The sequence below is a fragment of the Carcharhinus amblyrhynchos genome, chromosome 33, assembly GCF_965287045.1.
Source record: "Carcharhinus amblyrhynchos chromosome 33, sCarAmb.v2.hapA, whole genome shotgun sequence".
Lineage (NCBI taxonomy): Eukaryota > Metazoa > Chordata > Chondrichthyes > Carcharhiniformes > Carcharhinidae > Carcharhinus > Carcharhinus amblyrhynchos.
Genome location: NC_137356.1, coordinates 61,461 through 81,732, shown reverse-complemented (window position 1 = coordinate 81,732; position 20,272 = coordinate 61,461). Strand labels below are relative to the sequence as shown.

Sequence of the window (20,272 nt, the reverse complement as noted above, 5' to 3'; positions counted from 1 at the left end):
TTTCAATTGTTTTCAGTTTTTTTTATGTTTGCATTTCTCTATGTGAAGTTTCATCACATTGAGAGCAGCATCTTACCAATAAGAGTAGTCTGACTCTGTGAACAGTTCCCTTCATCCAAGCAACATCTTATCACAATGTTCACCTGGGCAAGATCAGCATTTACGTCTCTCCCCGCTTTCGAGGTTGGGTATGGAAGAGTGGGCCTTTCCAGCAGGGATGAGGAGAATCCCTCTGCTGTTTGGAAACACCCACAATTTGCAATTAGCTGATCTGGGCTCGGAGATCAGAAACTCTTCAAATTGGACACAGCCCTCATGTTACTCGGACATATTCTGGAGAACCCTTTCCACCCACAGCCTGCACTGTTAAGTCAGCTAACCTTCCGTCAGAGAAATGTTCAAAGTTTAAAGTTTATTTATTAGTGTCACAAGTAGGCTTACATTAACACTGCAATGAAATTACTGTGAAAATCCCCTAGTCGCCACACTCCGGCATCTGTTAGGGTACACTGAGGGAGAATTTAGCACGGCTAATCCACCTAACCCGCACATCTTTGGACTGTGGGAGGAAACTAGAGCCACCCGGAGAAAACCCACGCAGACACAGGGAGAATATGCAAACTCTGGAGAGACAATGACCCAAGCTGGGAATCGAACACAGGTCCATGATGCTGTGAGGCAGCAGTGCGGACGCCCATCAAAGAACAAAGAAAAATACAGCACAGGAACAGGCCCTTTGACCCTCCAAAGCTGTGCCAATCATGGTGCCCTAACTAAGAAAAAACTTTCTGCCCTTACTCGATCCATATTCTTCTATTCCATCCCTATTCATGTATCCATCCGGATGCCTTTTAAATGTTGCTAACGTTCCTGCTTCCACCACATCCTCTGGCAGTGTGTTGTAGGCACCCACCACTCTCTGTGTGAAAAACTTAGCCCACACATCTCCCATGAACTTTCTTCCTCTCACTTTGAACCTATGCCCTCTTGTAATTGATACTTCCACCCTGGAAAAAGGTCTCTGACTATCCAACTGGGCCAATAATTGCGGCTGTTCAGAACAGTAGTAATTATCGGCCAAGTAGCCTTTCAGTCAGGATGATCTATGTGTCTGGTTGGCCACTTTGGACACTGAACATTCCCACTGTAAGGTTACTGAGCCACTGATATCCAGGCCTTCCTCGAGGCACGAGCCCTGCTGATGAATACCTTGCTTGCCCAGGCCCTGCAGAGTTGCAGAAGGTTACAGAGACAGGCAGCAATGAAGAAGGATTGGCAAACAAGGATGAGTGAAAGGCAATGTAAATCAGTAAGAACAAAGATAATGGTGAATGGATCTTGATAGGAGTTAGGAAACAGCAGGGCTTTGTATGAACTCGTGTTTACTGGCAGCGGAAAATTGGACAGCAGCCAGTCGAGTTGCAATGTTTAAAAAACTTTCATGAGACCTGAGCAGCACTGGCAAGCATTTACTGCCCATCCCTAACTCACAGCATCACAGAATCCCTACAATGCAGAAGGAAGGCTTTTGGTGCATCGAGTCTGCACTGACTCTCTGACCCAAGCCCATTCTCACCTGTTCTAACCCCAACACATTTAGCATGGCTAATCCATCCAACCTACACATCTTGGGACACTAAGGGGCAATTTAACATGGCCAATCCACCTAATCTGTGCACTTTGGACTGTGGAAGGAAACCGGGGCACCCGGAGGAAACCCACACAGACATGGGGAGATCATGCAAACTCCACACAGTCACCCAAGGCCAGAATTGAACCCAAGTCCCTGGTGCTGTAAGGCACCACTGTGTCACCTTGGCCCTAATTGCCCTTGAGAAGATGTAGGTGAGCTGCCTTCTTGAACCATTGCAGTCCCTGTAGTGTATGTACACCCACAGTGCTGTGAGAGAGGGCCAGGATTTTAACCCAGAAACCGTGAAGGGATGGTGATATATATCTAAATCAGGATGGTGAGTGGCATGGAAGAGAATTTGCAGGTCAGGTTGCTCCCATGCAAATGCTGCCCTTGTCCTTCAAGATAGTAAAAGTTTTGGGTCTGGAAAGAATAGTCAAGTACAGAGACAAGAAGATGCTGATGACTGGTCTTCCCAGGCTCCCCACTATTTTAGCGCAAGGCTCAGTTTATTTTGATGCCCAATTTTTACTTTCGTTAGGACTCACTCTGTCCTATTTGTACTGAGGAGTTAATTCAGTGTGTGTTCTGTGAACATCATTCAAAGCCAAACGCAAAAGATGAATGCAACCCAGTTATATTTTTGCAGGCAGCAGACAATCAGAAACAGCAATTGCTGCCTCAAACTGTAACCCAGGTCTCTTCAAAGATAAATGTGACGTATACAAAAACCAACACAATCAGCCAGGCAATAAATTCAGCCTAAGCTGAAGATAACATATCTGCATTACTGGTTAAGAGTGGGACAAAGAAGTACCTTGAGTTCCATTCTATTTTCTGTTCTTGAGATAAGTTCTTGTATCCCCAACTGAGCAGAGTGGAGAGACGGGGAGTGATAATATGAAATAGCACCTGGAAAACTAAGAAACTTCCAACAACAATCATATAACACACATCCATTCCAGCTGGTCCCCTGAGGAGAAAACACAGAAAGCAAGCTCGGTCAGTGAAATGAACAGTGAGCCAAACATAAGCATTCACACTCACTCCTGTACTCACATGACAGAAGGAAACAATTCAGTTCTGTGTAATAGTGCCACAGTGTCAGCTCTCTTACTCTAGAGGGACGCATTTAAAAATCTAAGAATATTTAACACTAATCCACCTAATCATTGTAATAAACAGAATCTCCTTGTTCCCACAATTTGCAAGTTAATCTGATCAGATTGATGATTTAACAGTAAAACAGCTGGCTATAGCCTGCCTGGTATTAACTCCTGGATTCTGCAGTAAACAGAACTGTGATTTAGTCACAACTAAAAAGACCAATTTTTATAGAAACTCACAACACAGAATGAAGCCATTGCAGTCATATTCTGAGTAATAATCTATCAGTCTATCAGCCAAATGGAAAGTAGTGAGGAATGCACTAAATAAAGCTCCAGCATTTTGAGTTCATCATGTCTGCGCTTAGTCCCACACATTGTCCATATGCCTTTAAATTCCTTATCCTCAAGAACCTGCTGAACTCATTTGAAATCATTTCACCACTTTTTCAGATTGAAGATTTCAAATCCTGGGGACTCATCTATCCTCTGCCTAGGTCATTTGCCATTGAATTTAAAGCCAGGTACCATGGTTAATGAGCTCGTAGCAAAGGGAATAGATTTTCTCTCTCAAACTGCTCTCAACTTGAAAACTTCTATTGGTCACCTCTTTGTTCCATGGATAATAGATCTCTTCACATCACTGAGCATGGTCTACTCGCTTTTATACTTTATTTCTCAATTTGTGAATCCACTAGATTGCTTTTTTTAACCACCTTAGTACTAAGATTGGAGAGCTGTAACAGTCATCTCAGCAATACTGTTTACTGAGCAGGGAACACAAGGATCCCCCTGGTAACTAACACTGCCATCCCTTAAGGTTTTGTGTCTTTGGATACTGTCATGTAGCTGCCTTCCACATGTTTAAAATAATCACACTTCAGACTCAAAATGCTGGAGCTTCATCGAGTGTATTCCTCACTGCCTTCCATTTGGCTGATAGACTGATAGATTGTTACTCAGGACATGACTGCAGTGTGACAATGAGTAGCAGTCCAGGATTTATATTCACTTCACAATTAGTTTCTAGCTCTTTACAAATAATATAGCAATATAAGTTACAGGTTCAAGTTGCGAGAGGGAAAGTTAAGGTGTGCGGGGGAAGTTTTTCACGCAGAGAGTGGTGGGTGCCTGGAACGTGCTGCCAGAGGAAGTGGTGAAAGCAAGCGCATTAGCAACATTTAAGAGACATTTGGATGGGTATGTGAATAGGGTGGGAATAGAGGGATATGGACTGGGTAAGGGCAGAAGGTTTTGTTTTAGCTTAGTTAGGGCATCATGATTGGCACAGGCTTGGAGGGGCGAAGTTCCTGTGCTGAACTTTTCTTTGTATATCCCTCTTGAAAAAAATCTAATACCTCTATTTAAACATTAATATTCCAATCTTTTTTCTAAAGAAGATTAACAATCAACTTTTATAAATAAACAGAACATTTGAAGGGTTGGTTATAGCTTGTTTTTTTCCTCAAAATATTAATCACGGTATCACCTAGGTGGTAAGATGTTGTGTCTCCATCTTATAGATTTGGCATTCATTGCTGTCAGTCAGGAGTTGGCACCCTGCATAGCTGGTGTTGTGTGTGTTGCTCCTGGTGTTGTAGGAGTCGTGCTTGATGTTGCTGATGTTGTGTTATCTGCTGGAAATAACATTGATGTTTAACACTTGTTGGTGAATGTCGTCTGGCTGGTCACTGATGTTGCCAATCTTTTCTTCTTTTCCAGCTCATGTGTAGATCAAATAAACTCTGTTCCTTGTCATTTCCTTTCCAGTTTCTATCTTGGAGCCTCATCTTCACTAACCCTTGCTGGGTTCCAGGTTTTCCAGATTTGATCCTCTGCAAGTACAATTTGTCCTTTCAACAGTTCAGTTTGTTTGTTGAATTTTTGACCTTTTACCTGTGCATTATGGGTCAGGTGGTTGGGGTTGCAGTAGGTGAACATGTGGCTAATAGTGACCACAACTCTGTCTACTTTAGACCACAACTCTGTCTACTTTAGGATACTAATGGAAAAAGATGAGTGCTGTCCAAAGGGGAGGGTGCTAAATTGGGGAAAGGCTAGATACAGCCAGATTAGGCAGGAGCTTAAGGATACAGACTGGGATAGGCTGTTGGAGGGCAAGACCACGTTTGGCATGTGGGAGTCTTTCAAGGGAAAACTGAAATGGTTGCAGGAAAGACATGTGCCGGTTAAGAGGAAGGATGGGAAAGGTAGGATTAGAGAGCCGTGGATTACTAGAGATATTGAGGACTTGGTCAGGAAGAAACGAGAGGCGTATGTTAGTTCTAAGCAACTGGGAGCGGAGAGAGTGGTGGAGGAATACAGAGACAGTAGGGCGGATCTCAAAAGGGGAGTTAGGAGGGCAAAAAGGGGGCATGAAATGGCTTTGGCAGGTAGGATTAAGGAAAATCCAAAGGCGTTTTACTCCTATGTCAGGAACAAAAGGGTGGCTAGGGGAAAAATCGGTCCTCTCAGGGACAGAGGAGGGGAATTGTGCTTAGAGTCCGAGGGGATGGGGGAGATCCTGATTGAATACTTTGCGTCAGTATTCACAAAGGAGAGGGGCTTGATGTCTGGTACAGTCTTCGAGGGAGCTGTAGACCAATTGAAGGAACTATCGATTACGAGGGGAGAAGTGTTAGGGCTTTTAGGTAGCACTAAAACTGATAAATCTCCGGGGCCCGACGGCATTTATCCTAGGCTTCTTAGGGAGGCAAGAGATGAAATTGCTGGGCCTCTGACGCAAATCTTTGTCTCTTCTTTGGACACAGGTGAGGTCCCAGAGGACTGGAGGATAGCAAATGTGGTACCGTTGTTTAAAAAGGGTAGGAGGGATAACCCGGGTAACTATAGGCCGGTGAGTTTGACGTCAGTGGTAGGCAAGTGGATGGAGAGGATTCTTAGGGATAGGATGTACGAGCACTTAGAGCGTTGCGATCTGATTAGGGATATGCAGCATGGCTTTGTTCAGGGGAGGTCTTGCCTTACGAATCTGGTAGAATTTTTTGAGGAGGTGACAAAAACGGTCGACGAAGGACGAGCCGTTGATGTGGTCTATATGGATTTCAGTAAGGCGTTTGACAAAGTCCCTCATGGTCGGTTGGTTGAAAAGATTAAGGCTCATGGGATACAAGGCCAGGTATCTAGATGGGTAGAGAACTGGCTTGCTAAGAGGAGACAGAGAGTAGTAGTGGAGGGGTCCTTTTCTAGCTAGAGGTCTGTCACTAGTGGTGTGCCGCAGGGCTCAGTACTGGGACCTCTTCTCTTTGTAGTGTATATAAATGACTTGGAAGAGGGAGTAGGTGGTGTGATCAGCAAATTTGCTGATGACACCAAGATGGCTGGATTGGCAGGCAGTGAGGAGCAGTGTCTGGCAATACAACGGGATATAGATAGGCTGGTATATTGGGCAGATACATGGCAAATGGAGTTTAATCCGGATAAATGTGAGGTGATGCATTTTGGCTGGAATAATGTAGGGGGGAGTTATATGATAAAGGGTAAACCTATAAAGAGTCCAGAAACGCAGCAGGACCTGGGGGTGCAAGTGCACAAGTCTTTGAAGGTGGCAGTACAAGTGGAGAAGGCTGTGAAGAAAGCTTATGGTATGTTAGCCTTTATAGGAAAGGGTGCAGAGTATAAGAGCTGGAGTCTAATGTTGCAGTTGTACAGAACGTTGGTTAGGCTGCATTTGGAGTACTGCGTCCAGTTCTGGTTGCCTTACTACCGGAAGGACGTGGAGACTCTGGAGAGAGTGCAGAGGAGGTTTACCAGGATGTTGCCTGGCATGGAAGGACTGGGTTATGAGGAAAGATTGAGCAAATTGGGGCTCTTTTCCCTTGAAAGACGTCAACTGAGGGGGGATCTAATAGAGGTATATAAGATTATGAAGGGTATAGATAGAGTAAACAGAGGTAAGCTATTTCCTATATGAGAGACACACAGTACGAGGGGCCACGGGCTTAGGGTGAGAGGGGAGAGGTATAACACGGATATTAGAGGGAGGTTTTTCACACAGAGGGTAGTGGGGGTATGGAATGCTCTGCCGAGCAAGCTGGTGGAGGCAGGCACGCTGGAGTTGTTTAAGAGTAACTTAGACAGGCACATGAGTGGGTTGGAGATGGGTGGATATAGGAGATTGTATTAAATAAGGTTCATTAGCATTGGGATGTCCCTGGTAATGTAAAAGGATGTGGGATGATACTGATGTTTTTCTCTTTTAATTCACAGGTTTTAAGTCGGTCTGCCTTGTTCTCCAACGAGGGGCATACACGCGATGGGTCGTACTGGGACTGCTCTTGGTTATTCGAGAGTGGCCTAGTGCTTCATGTCGTTAGTGTGTGCCTAAACTGGACAAGATACTGGGCAAGACGACAGCTCAGTGACTACCGCTGATTGCTGTGCAGACACATGGATTTGGGCCGGTGTCTGTGGGAGTTTGCGCATTCTCCCCGTGCTGGTGTGGGTTTTCTCCGGGTGCTCCGGTTTCCTCCCACACCCCAAAGATGTGCTATTAGGCTGATTGGAGGTAATAAATTGTCCCTAAATTAGTCTTCCCTCAATGTGGAATGTCATTATCATAGATAAGGGTAATGGGTGGGGGACTCAATGTTAAAATGGCGGCGCGGGCTTGTTGGGCTGAAGGGCCTGTTTCCCGGGCTGTTTTTGTTCTTTATTAGTGAGTTATTGTCTTCCTGGTTTATTTGGTGGCGTGAGGGGAGTGTTCGTAATATCTTGTCTGGCCAAGTCGTCTTAGAATTTCTTCTCTGCAGGCAGTCTCATGTCAGGCTTGGGGGTTGTCAATCAGGCAAGGTTTGGGCCTTCCTTTGTCTCTCAATATTTCGAGAGTTTTCTTGACCATCTTGACATGTCTTTTTATAACCTCATGTTCCCTTGGATAATGTGGTGAAATGATGATGATGCTGAATCCATAATGTTCATTGAATTGCTCAAACTCTCTAAAGCTGAACTGGGTTTCATTGTTACACACACTTTGTTCTTTGTCCTTTGTTCAGTAAACAGAACAAATACTGCTGAGATGATTGGTATAGCTCTAAAACCTTTCACCTTTCAGATAAACTGGATAAAAGGGAACTTTTGTGTTGTGGATGGTCTGGAGGGATGTCAGAAGTTGCAGCGAGACACAGATAGGATGCAAGACTGGGCAGAGAAGTGGCAGATGGACTTCAACACAGATAAATGTGTAGTGGTCCATTTTGGCAGGTCCAATGGGATGAAGGAGTACAGTATCAAAGGCAGGACTCTTAGCAGTGTTGAGGTGCAGGACCTTGGGGTCAGGGTCCACAGGACTCTGAAATCGACCTCACAGGTGGAAGATGTGGTCAAGAAGGCATATGGTGTGCTAGCCTTCATTAATCGAGGGATTGAGTTTAGGAGTCGGGAGATAATGCTGCAACTTTATAAGACCCTTATCAGGCCCCACTTGGAGTACTGTGCGCAGTTCTGGTCGCCTCACTACAGGAAGGATGTGGAAGCTATTGAGAGGGTGCAGAGGAGACTTACAAGGATGTTGCCTGGATTGGGAGGCATGCCTTATGAAGATAGGTTGAGGGAGCTGGGACTCTTCTCCCTGGAGAGACGAAGATTGAGAGGCGACCTGATAGAGGTTTATAAAATGTTGAGAGGTGTAGATTGGGTGGATTCTCGGAGGCTATTTCCCAGACCTGAAATGGTCACTACGAGAGGACACAGGTTTAAGATGCTGTGGAGCAGGTACAGAGGAGATGTCAGGGCTAAGTTTTTCACTCAGAGGGCGGTGAATGAGCGGAATCGGCTGCCGTCTGTGGTGGTAGAACTTTTGAGAGACTTCTGGATGAGTACATGGGATTTAATGGGATTGAGAGTTATAGATAGGCCTGGTAGGTATGGATATGATTGGCGCAACTTGTGGGCCGAAGGGCCTGTTTGTGCTGTAGCGTTCTATGAGCTTTCAACCTCATGTTCACACAAAGACTATATAGTTCCACTTCCATAATATTGCCTAACTACTGCAACAGTTCATTTGCTTGTAAAACACTCATTTGTCCCTTCATTGCCTCTCAACTTGACTTTGCAATGCACTCCTGGTTGGGTTCCCACTTTCTCCTTTCCATTAACTTGAGGTTATCCAGAGCTCTACTGCACTAAACTTAACTCGCACTAAATTTTGTTCACTGGCTCTCAGTCAAGCGACATCACAATTTAAAAGTTCTCATCCTTCTATTCAAATCCCTCATGGCTTTGTCCCTTCAAGCTCTGCAATTTTCTCCAGCCCCACAATCCTTTGAATTACCTGTGCTCCGCTGATGCTAACCTCTTGATTTCAATCATTAACTATTCACCTCCAATTGCCTAGGGCGGCACAGCAGCACAGTGGTTAGCACTGATGCCTCGCACTGCCCGAAACCTGGGTTCAATTCCCAGCTTGGGTCACTGTCTGTTTGGAGTTTGCATGTTCTCCCCGTGTCTGCATGGGTTTCCTCCGAGTGCTCCAGTTTCCTCCACAGTCCGAAAGACATGCTGGTTAGGGTGCACTGGCCATACTAAATTCTCCCTCAGCGTACCTGAACAGGCACTGGAGTGTGGCGACTAGGGGATTCACAGTAACTTCATTGCAGTGTTAATGTAAGCCTACTTGTGACACTAATAAAAACTTAAGTAACTATCATCTTTTCTTTCTGCTGCGTATTTCTATACTTCAGGCATACATTGGCTATAGGCATTATTTTATATACATTGCTGAGAGACATTATGTTTTATATAGAATGCCTGGAGAGACTATATTTTATATACAATGCCTTGAGACACTGTATTTTGTATATTCCTACTCACTACACAGTGATCTGGCTCTGTGCTTACACTTCCACATTCCACAGTGACCATCATGCAAATTCTCAGAAGGTCTTCCTGTTGTTTCGGGTTTGATTATTCCGGGTCTGGTTAGCAGAACACCATCTTCCAGTGTGGAGTGCGGGTGTGTGTGTGTGTGTGTGTGTGTGTGTGTGTGTGTGTGTGTGTGTGTGTGTGTGTGTCAGTGTGTGTATGTGTCAGTGTGTGTGTGTGTGTGTCAGTGTGTGTGTGTCTGTGTGTGTGTGTGTCAGTGTGTGTATGTGTCAGTGTGTGTGTGTGTCAGTGTGTGTGTGTGTGTGTCAGTGTGTATGTGTGTCAGTGTGTGTGTGTCAGTATGTGTGTGTGTGTGTGTGTGTCAGTATGTGTGTGTGTCAGTGTATGTGTGTCAGTGTGTGTGTGTCAGTATGTGCGTGTGTGTGTCTGTGTCTGTGTGTGTGTCAGTGTGTGTGTGTCAGTGTGTGTGTGTGTCAGTATGTGTGTGTGTGTGTCAGTGTGTGTGTGTGTGTGTGTGTCAGTATGTGTGTGTGTGAGTGTGTGTGTGTGTGTCAGTGTGTGTGTGTGTGTCAGTGTGTACTCCAGTGGACTGTCAAATTCTGCCAGCATAAAATTCCATCCTTCATCTTTTCTGGTCTCATTTCTAATACCTTATACTCTAACATTCAGGCAAAATGTAGTCAAACATATTACACTGACACAACAAAACATCGGGATTTCTTAGCAACCTGCTCAGATGTTAGTGATCACTGACAGTCACAATGTTTTATAAAATTCTGTCTCCCTCAAGGAAGGATTTTAACTCTTCACTTTTGAAACTCATTCTAATTTGGAGCAACTGCTCATCTCATGATAGTTCAATCTCCTCCTGAGACTGAATTCAAAATTGCACTCTCATCTTTAATTACTGCCACTGTTCCACTTATTTTTCGGACCATCTGCACTGTAGGGATTCTACGATTCAAAATCAAAATCAGAGAACTTTTAAGTTCCACCCATCTCAATGACAGTAATACCTACCAGGGGTTCACTTGATGTTTTAAACTAATTTAGCTCTATCTGCCAAACAAAATATATCTCTGGACAGTATTTCTTTGTAGTGTTGACATCATGCCTCCAGTTCTCCAGCTAAGTAAGCCCATCTGCCATTTTATGGCTCTAGTTTTTCTACTCTGACCCTATTAACCTAATGTGGAAAACCTTCTGAACTGCCATGTCTTGAGATGTTTGGACAATCTCCAAAGCTTAGCATTTTGATTACCATACCTTCATAAATTTAATGTTCCCAAAACTGAATTCTACCTCTAAAGATCAACCTTGAAATAGATTTTATAACACGTTATTTCTTGCTGTTCTCTATGTGACTGGTACCCATGCATTATTATTGACACATGATGAATCGGTCACCCTGGCATATATATTCATAGTAAAAAGTCTGACAACACCAGGTTTTAGTCCAACCTATTTATTTGATAATATTCTCACTAGCTTTCGAGGGGACAGCCTCTTCGTCAGGTGAATGGAGAGTTCTGGCCTCAGACAGACATTAAGGACGGTCACCTCAGCACCTCACTGTACCGCAAGCCCACAGACAATCTCACAATGCTCCACTTCTCCAGTTTCCACCCTAAACATGTTAAAGAAGCCATTCCCTATGGACAAGCCCTCCGTATACACAGGATTTGCTCAGATGAGGAGGATCGTGACAGACACCTCCAGACCCTGAAAGATGCCCTCGTAAGAACAGGATATGGTGCTCGACTCATAGATCGGCAGTTTCGATGCGCCACAGCGAAAAACCGCACCGATCTCCTCAGAAGACAAACACGGGACACAGTGGACAGAGTTCCCTTCGTCGTCCAGTACTTCCCCGGAGCGGAGAAGCTACGACATCTTCTCCGGAGTCTTCAACATATCATTGATGAAGACGAACATCTCGCCAGGGCCATCCCCACACCCCCACTTCTTGCTTTCAGACAACCACACAACCTCAAACAGACCATTGTTCGCAGCAAACTACCCAGCCTTCAGGAGAACAGTGACCACAATACCACACAACCCTGTCACAGCAACCTCTGCAAGACATGCCGGATCATCGACATGGACACCATCATCACACGTGAGAATACCATCCACCAGGTACATGGTAAATACTCTTGCAACTCGGCCAACATTGTCTACCTGATACGTTGCAAGAAAGAATGTCCCGAAGCATGGTACATTGGGGAGACCATGCAGACGCTACGACAACGGATGAATGAACATCGCTCGACAGTCACCAGGCAAGACTGTTCCCTTCCTGTTGGCGAACACTTCAGTGGTCATGGGCATTCAGCCTCTGACCTTCGGGTAAGCATTCTCCAAGGCGGCCTTCACGACACACGACAGCGCAGAGTCGCTGAGCAGAGACTGATAGCCAAGTTCCGCACACATGAGGACGGTCTCAACAGGGATCTTGGGTTCATGTCGCACTATCTGTAACCCCCGTGACTTGCCTGGGTTTGCAAAACCTCACTTACTGTACTGTCTGGAGACAATACACATCTCTTTAAACTGTGATCAGTGCTCCTACCACTCACATTGTCAACCACTTCAGGTCTTGAACAGCAGGTTAGGTTTAAGGATTCGCATTTTAATCAGTAATCTCTAAACTGTCTGTGCTTTATATGCTCTGTCTGAGGCCAGAACTCTCCATTCACCTGACGAAGAGGCTGTCCCCTCGAAAGCTAGTGAGAATATTATCAAATAAATAGGTTGGACTAAAACCTGGTGTTGTCAGACTTTTTACTGTGTTTACGCCAGTCCAACGCCGGCATACCCACATCATATATATTCATAACAATTCATTCCAGCTCTTTATGAATAATAATATTACAAACACCAATGTCATTCTGTCCAAATATTTCCAAAATTGTGATATTTATAGAATTCTCTTTCCAAATTCATCCTGCCAAAACAGAAAATGCTGGAAAATTTCAGAAGGTCTGGCAGCATCTGTACAAAGAGAAAAGAGCTGACGTTTCGAGTCCAGATCACCCTTTGGCAAAGCTTTGACATCTGGACTGGAAATGTCAGCTCTTTTCTTTCCTTACAGGTGCTGCCAGACCTGCTGAGATTTTCCAGCATGTTCTCTTTTGGCTTCACATTCCTGCATCCGCAGAATTTGCTTTTATCCAGAGCCAAAGTTCTCCTCAATTAACTTTTAGTCAAATCTCTGCCTACTTCATTATCCTGTCATTGTTAAAACCACATATATCTTCCTCAATATGACTTTTATCACTTCATCATTCTGCCCCGGAACAACCTCAAAATGACTGGAAAGAGCGACAGGAATCTGAGAAACACAAATTCACCCACACAATTCACCAGCTTCCCCTTGGAGCAGCTTCCAGTCAGAGACTGGATCCCAACGGGATCAAATCCACCGGATCCCCACTGGATCAAATCCACTGGATCAAATCCACTGGATCCCCACTGGATCAAATCCACTGGATCAAATCCACCGGATCCCCACTGGATCAAATCCACCGGATCCCCACTGGATCCAATTCACCACATTTCAACTAGATCAAATCCACTGGATTCCCGTGGATCATTAATGGATCTCCACTGGGTCAGATACACTGGATCTCCCCCGGATTCCAGATCCTTTCCCTCCGGCTCCTGAGGCTGAGCTGGGCTCAGTGTTGCTGAGAGTTAATGTTATTGATTAGTGTGATCAGTGATTGATGTTTTTGATTTTTTTACAAACTCTGATGATTAATTCTCACATTTTGATCAAACTTACACTCGTTTCCAAAAGCCCAACGCATGCTCAGTTTCGCCACATTGCCGACACTTCCGAACCGGAACTAAAAGAAACCGCAATCTACTTCCGGTGACAAACATGTGCAATACCCTCCTTCACCAGCAAGGGGGGGGGGGGGGTGGAGGGCAATACCCTCCTTCGCCAGCGGGGGGGAGTGCAATACCCTCCTTCACCAGCAGGGAGGGGGGTGTGCAATACCCTCCTTCGCCAGAGTGGGGGGGGGGGAAGCCGCAATACCCTCCGTCACCAGCAGGGGGTGCAATACCCTCCGTCACCAGCAGGGGGGGTGCAATACCCTCCGTCACCAGCAAGGGGTGCAATACCCTCCTTCACCAGCGGGGGGGGGTGCAATACCCTCCGTCACCAGCAAGGGGTGCAATACCATCCTTCACCCGCAGGGGGTGCAATACCCTCCTTCACCAGCAGGGGGTGCAATACCCTCCGTCACCAGCAGGGGGAGGAAGGTCTGGGAATGGAGATCAGACATAAAGATGGCTGAAAGTGTCTCCCAGATGAAGAATTCCCAGATGAAGAGTAGACCATGTGGCCTAACAATGATTGGTAAGCCAGAGTGACCTGACTTTGAGCACTGAGTCCATCCCAGTGCCTCAGAAGGGAAGAGGGGAGAGCAGGAGAGCAATAGTAATTGGGGGACGCGATGGTTAGAGGGACAGATGGTATGTTGCCTCCTGGGTGTAAGGGCCTGTGAAGTCTCAGACTTTGTTTTCAGGATCCTTAAGGGAGAGGGGGATCAGTCGCAGATTGTGGTGCACATTGGTACCAACAACATAGGTAGGAAAGGGATGGGGATTTAAAACAGGAATTTAGGGAGCTAGGATGGAAGCTGAGAGCCAGGACAAAGCATGTTGTCATCTCTGTTTTGTTGCCGGTGCCATGTGCTAGTTAGTTGAGGAACAGGGAGACTGCAGATTAACATGTGGCTGCAGGGGTGGTGTAGGAGAGAGGGTTTCATTTACATGGATAATTGGAGCACATTCCAATGTGGGGAAGGTGGAACAGGTACAGAAAGGGCGGTTTGCACCTGAACCAGAGGGGCACCAACATCTTGGGAAATTTGCTACAGCTCTTCGGGGGGGGTTTAAACTAATTTGTCGGGGGGATGGGAAAACAAGCTGTAGTCCAAAAGCCAGTATTGAGGGTCGCGAGGTACTGAGGAAGGTATCAAGGTCGCAGGAGTGTACAGGCAGACAGGATGGTGGGTTGAAGTGTATCTACTTCAATGCAAGGAGCATCAGGAATAAGATAGGTGAACTTGGGACTATGATGTCGTGGCCATTTCGGAGACATGGTTAGAACATAAGAACATAAGAACATAAGAAATAGGAGCAGGAGTAGGCCATCTAGCCCTTCGAGCCTGCCCCGCCATTCAATAAGATCATGACTGATCTGTCGTGGCTCAGTTCCACTTTCCCGCCCTCTCCCCATAACCCTTAATCCCTTCTCTTATCAAAAACCCATCAACCCGCTTCTTAAAAATATTTAGCGAGGCAGCCTCCACCACTTCAACGGGCAGAGAATTCCAGAGATTCACCACCCTTTGAGTGAAGAAGTTCCTCCTCAACTCCGTTCTAAACCGCCTCCCCTTTATCTTGAGGCTGTGCCCCCTAGTCCTACTGTCTTTTTTGAGCGGGAAGAGTCTCTCCACCTCTATCCTATCCATCCCATTCATCATCTTATACGTCTCAATGAGATCTCCCCTCATTCTTCTAAACTCTAACGAGTACAAGCCTAGTTTATTCAGCCTCTCCTCATAGCTCAACCCCCTCAACTCTGGTATCAGCCTAGTAAACCTCCTCTGCACTCCCTCCAGGGCCAAAATATCCTTGCGCAGGTGCGGCGCCCAAAACTGCACACAGTACTCCAGCTGCGGCCTCACCAATGCCCTATACAGCTGCAGCAAGACCTCCCTACTTTTATATTCAATCCCCCTCGCTATGAAGGCCAGCATCCCATTCGCCTTCCTGACCACCTGCTGGACAGGAATGGCTGATGGCAGTTCCGGGGTATAGATGTTTCAGTAAGAGTGGGGAAGGTGGTAAAAGAGGTGGAGGATAATCAAGGATAGTTTAACAGCTGCTGAAAGGTATTTCGAAGGGGATCTGCCTACTGAGGTAATATGGGCTGAAGTTAGAAATAGGAAAGGATCGGTCACGTTGTTAGGAGTTTTCTATAGGCCCCCAAATAATAATAGAGATGTGGAGGAGGAAATGGCAAAGCAGGTTATGGATAGGTGTGGATGTCACAGGGTAGTTATCATGGGTGACTTTAACTTTCCAAATATTGATTGGAACCTTCATAGGTTGAATAGTTTGGATGGGACACTTTTTTGTACAGTGTGTGCAGGAGAGTTTCCTGACACAATATGTGAATAATCTGACAAGAGGTGGGGCCACATTGGACTTGGTACTGGGTAATGAACCGGGCCAAGTGTTAGATTTGTTTGTGGGAGAGCACTTTGCAGACAGTGACCACAATTTGGCGTCCTTCATTATTGCAATGGAGAGGGATAGGGTCACACAACAAGGCAATGTTCATAATTGGGGCAGGGGAAACTATGATGCGATTAGGCAAGAATTAAGGAGCATAAGATGGGAACAGAAACTGTCAGGTATGGACACAAACGAAAAGTGGAGCTTGTTCAAGGATCTAATACTTTGTGTCTTTGATAGGTATGTCCCTGTCAGGCAGGGGGGAAATGGCTGAGTGAGGGAACCATGGTTCACAAAAGAGGCTGAATGTTTGTCAAGAGGAAAAAGGAAGCATATGTAAGGAAAAAACAAGGTTCAGTTGGGTTGCTTGAGGTCTACAAGGTAGCTAGGAATGAGTTAAAAAAAAAGGGCTTGGGAGAGCTAGGAGGGGGCATGAGAAGTCCTTGGCAGGTCGGATAAAGGCTTTTTACCCTTATGTGAGGAAAAAAGAATGACCAGGGTGAGGTTAGGGTCAGTCAAGGATAGTAGTGGGAACTTGTGCATGGAGTCAGAAGAGATAGGTAAGGCGTTGAATGAATACTTTTCTTCAGTGTTCACTAAGGAGAGGGGCCATGTTTTTGAGGATGAGAGTGTGATACAGGCTGATAGGATGAAGGAGGTAGATGTTCTGAGGGAAGATGTATTAGCAATTTTGAAAAACCTGAGGGTCGATAAGTCTCCTGGACCAGACGGGATACATCCTAGGATACTTTGGGAGGCAAGGGATGAGATTGAGAAGCCTTTAGCTTTTGATCTTTGGGTCCTCACTGTCCACGGGGATTGTCACAGTAAGAAGTCTCACAACACCAGGTTTAAGTCCAACTAGTTTGTTTGATAGTAAACCCACAAGCTTTTGGAAACGGTGTCCCTTCGTCAGGTGTGTAGAAGGTTCTGATCAGAGAAAGGCATATAAAGTCACACACAGTTTACAGAATACTGATTAGAATGCAAGTCTTTACAGCTAACCTGCTATTCAAGTCTTAAAGATGCAGACAATGTGAGTGGAGATAGCATTAAGCATAGGTTACAGAGATGTTTATTGTCTCCAGACAGGACAGTTAGTGAGATTTTACAAGCCCAGGCAAGTCATGGGGGTTACAGATAGTGCAGTTCATGTCGCACTATCTGTAACTCCCATGACTTGGGAAAATTTTCAGACTGGAGACCTGTTACCAGCGGTGTAGCACAGGGATCAGTGCTGGGTCCTGTGCTATTTATGATTTTTACCAATGACTTGGTAGAGGGGGCTGAGGGGTGGGTCAGTAAATTTGCTGATGACACCAAGATTGGTGGAGTAGTGGATGAGGTGGAGGGCTCTTGCAGGCTGCAAAGAGACATTGATTGGATGCAGAGCTGGGCCAAAATGTGGCAGATGCAGTTTAACCCTGATAAGTGTGGGGTGATTCATTTTGGTAGGACAAACTTGAATGCGGATTACAGGGTCAACGGCAGGGTTCTGAGGAATGTGGAGGAACAGAGAGATCTTGGGGTTCGTATCTCTGAAGGTTGCCATTGAAGTGGATAGAGCCGTGAAGAAGACTCATAGTGTGTTAGTGTTTATTAACGGGGGTTTGAGTTTAAGAGCCGTGGGGTTATGCTGCCACTGTGCAGGATGTTGGTGAGACCACATTTGGAATATTGTGTGCAGTTCTGGTCACCTGACTATAAGAAGGATGTGGAAACATTGGAGAGAGTGCAGAGGAGATTTACCAGGATGCTGCCTGGTTTGGAGGGTAGGTCTTCTGAGAAAAGGTTGAGGGAGCTTTGGAGCGGAGGAGGATAAGAGGCAACTTAATAGAGGTTTATAAGATGATGAGAGAGATAGATAGAGTGGACGTTCAGAGACTATTTCCTCGGGTGGATGTAGCTGTTACTAGGGGGCATAACTATAAGGTTCATGGTGGGAGGTATAGGAGGGATGTCCGAGGTAGATTCTTTACTCAGAGTGGTTGGGGTGTGGAATGCGCTGCCTGCTGTGATAGTGGAGTCGGACACTTTAGGAACTTTCAAGCGGTTATTGGATATGCACATGGAGCACACCAGAATGATAGGGAGTGGGATAGCTTGATCTTGGGATTGGACATAGCTCGGCACAACATTGAGGGCCAAAGGGCCTGAACTGTGCTGTACTGTTCTATGTTCTATAATGAAGTGGTGAATGCAGGCTCACTTAACATTTAAGAAAAACTTGGACAGGTACATGGATGAGGGGTGTGGAGGGATATGGTCCAGGTGCAGGTCAGTGGGACTAGGCAGAAAAATGGCACAGCCAGGAAGGGCCAAAGGGCCTGTTTCTGTGCTGTAATGTTCTATGGTTCTAATAGGACCATGTGGTCTAATGATTGGATCACGTGGTCTCATGATTGGATTGTGTGGTCTCACAACTGGACTGCGTGGCTTGTTGAGCTGTTCTGCCATTCAATATGTTCATGACCGATCTTGGGCTTCAACTCACATTTCCCTGAATGCTTTCCTTATCCTGTGGTCCATCTCAGGCATAAATGTGCTCAATGGTGGAGTATTTACAACCCTGTGGAGTGGGGACTTCCAAAGATTCAGAACTCTTTTGAGTAAAGAAATTTATCCTCATCTGTGTCTTAAATAATTGGTCCTTTATCCTGAGACCCCTGTCCTCACCCTGTTCTAGATCTCCATCACATCCCCCCCCACCCCCCATAGTCAACTCAAGACTCAAGAACAGCTTCTTCCCTGCTTCCATCAGACATTTGAATGGACCTGCCTCAGATAAAATTGATCTTTCTCTGTACCCGAGCTATTACTGTAACACTACTTTCTGCACCTCCTCCTTTCCTTCCCCCAGTATGCTTTGTCTGTATAGCACACTAGAAACAATATTTTTTACTGTATACTAATACATGTGACAATCAAATGTTCGACATTCCATTACCAATGAAAATCGTCTCTCAGCATTTTCCCTATCGAGCACCTTCAGAATTGTATCTGTTTCAATATACAGAGAGACAATTTGTTCACACAGGGGGTGGTGTGTGTCTGGAATGAGCTGCCAGAGGTAGTAATAGAGGCGGGTACAATTTTGTCTTTTAAAAAGCATTTAGACAGTTGCATGGGTAAAATGGGTATAGAGGGATTTTGGCCAAATGCAGGCAATTGGAATTAGTTTGGGGGTTTTTAAAAAAGGGCATCATGGACAAGTTGGGCCGAATGGCCTGTTTCCATGCTGTAAACCTCTATGATTCTATAATAAGATTGTTTCTTAGGAATATAGGAATTAGGAGCAGAAGTAGACAAATTTAATTCTTATCTCTCCCTGGTCTCAAATCCGCCTCTCTATTTGTTCTCTCCTTCTAAACTCCAGAGTACATAAGCTCAATTTACTTAGCCTCTTATTATAGGGCAACCCTTTTATCCCAAAGACCAAACTTTGCTGTACTGTTTCCAATGCAAGTGTATCTTTTCTGAAATATGGAGACCAAAACTGTACAACTATAATAACTTATTTATTCTTTTACTCCAATCCCCTCTGCCATTTCCTCATTCCCCATGATAATTTCTCTGTTTCTAATGGATCAATGTTCATTTTAGCTACTCTCTTCTTTTGCATATACATATAAAAGCCCTGATAATCTGTTTTATTTTCTGGCTAGTTTACTCTCATTCTATTTTCTCCTTTTTATCAACTTTTCTTTGGTGACCTGTTGCTAGCTTCTAAACCACTCCCAACTCTCAGAATTTATACTTTTTTGCAACATTGTCAGCTTCTTCTCTTCGTCAAGGGCAGTGGAAACAGATTCTTAGAATATTTTTAAGGCAGAGGTGGATTCTTGATTAACAAAGCGGTAATGGACAGGAAAGTGCAGTTCAGGTTACAATCAGATGAACCATGAGCAGACTTGAGGAGCCGAGAGGCCAACTCCTGCTCCTAATTTGCGTGTTCGAATACAATACTATCCTCAGCTTCCTGAGTGAGCTGTCTATGGGTCTTTCTTGCTGAGTCCTTGTTCTTCAATGGAATGTATTCATAGACTACTAGACTATTGTTGAATATTTTGAATTCTTGATTCAAATGTCTCTCACTGTTCATTTACCTCCACATGTAGAGACATTGAAGATACAGCAAACCTAATGAACTCCTCTCTACTGTCAGTTTCTGTGCTCTAAACCATTGTTTTTTAGATTGTTGACTTTTTGTCAGAACTGTAAAAATTTAGAAATGTCGCATTCCTAACACGCTGTGATTCATACATGTTCACTTACACTCAAGGACAAGTCACCAGAACCTAATGAACTGCATGTTAGGATTTTAATGGAAGTGGCTGCAAAGACAGTGGACCCATTGGTTGAAATTTTTCATAAGCCTCTAAATTTTTGCAGGGTACCAGAGGATTGTGCAAATGTGACGCCATTGTTCAAA

General features: G+C 45.0%; 1 protein-coding gene across 1 annotated transcript in view; it reads right to left on the bottom strand.

The window, feature by feature from the left end:
- Positions 1-13,438, bottom strand: part of tlcd4b (TLC domain containing 4b) — a 64,694-nt gene extending 51,256 nt beyond the window's left edge. Inside the window, exons 1-2 of the mRNA XM_080216750.1 lie at positions 13,370-13,438; positions 2,451-2,606 (exon numbers count right to left, since the gene is read on the bottom strand). Of these exons, the coding sequence (XP_080072876.1) occupies positions 2,451-2,593 (143 nt within the window). The 5' untranslated portion in view covers positions 2,594-2,606; positions 13,370-13,438. The remainder of the gene's footprint in view (positions 1-2,450; positions 2,607-13,369) is intronic.
- Positions 13,439-20,272: the final 6,834 nt, after the last annotated feature.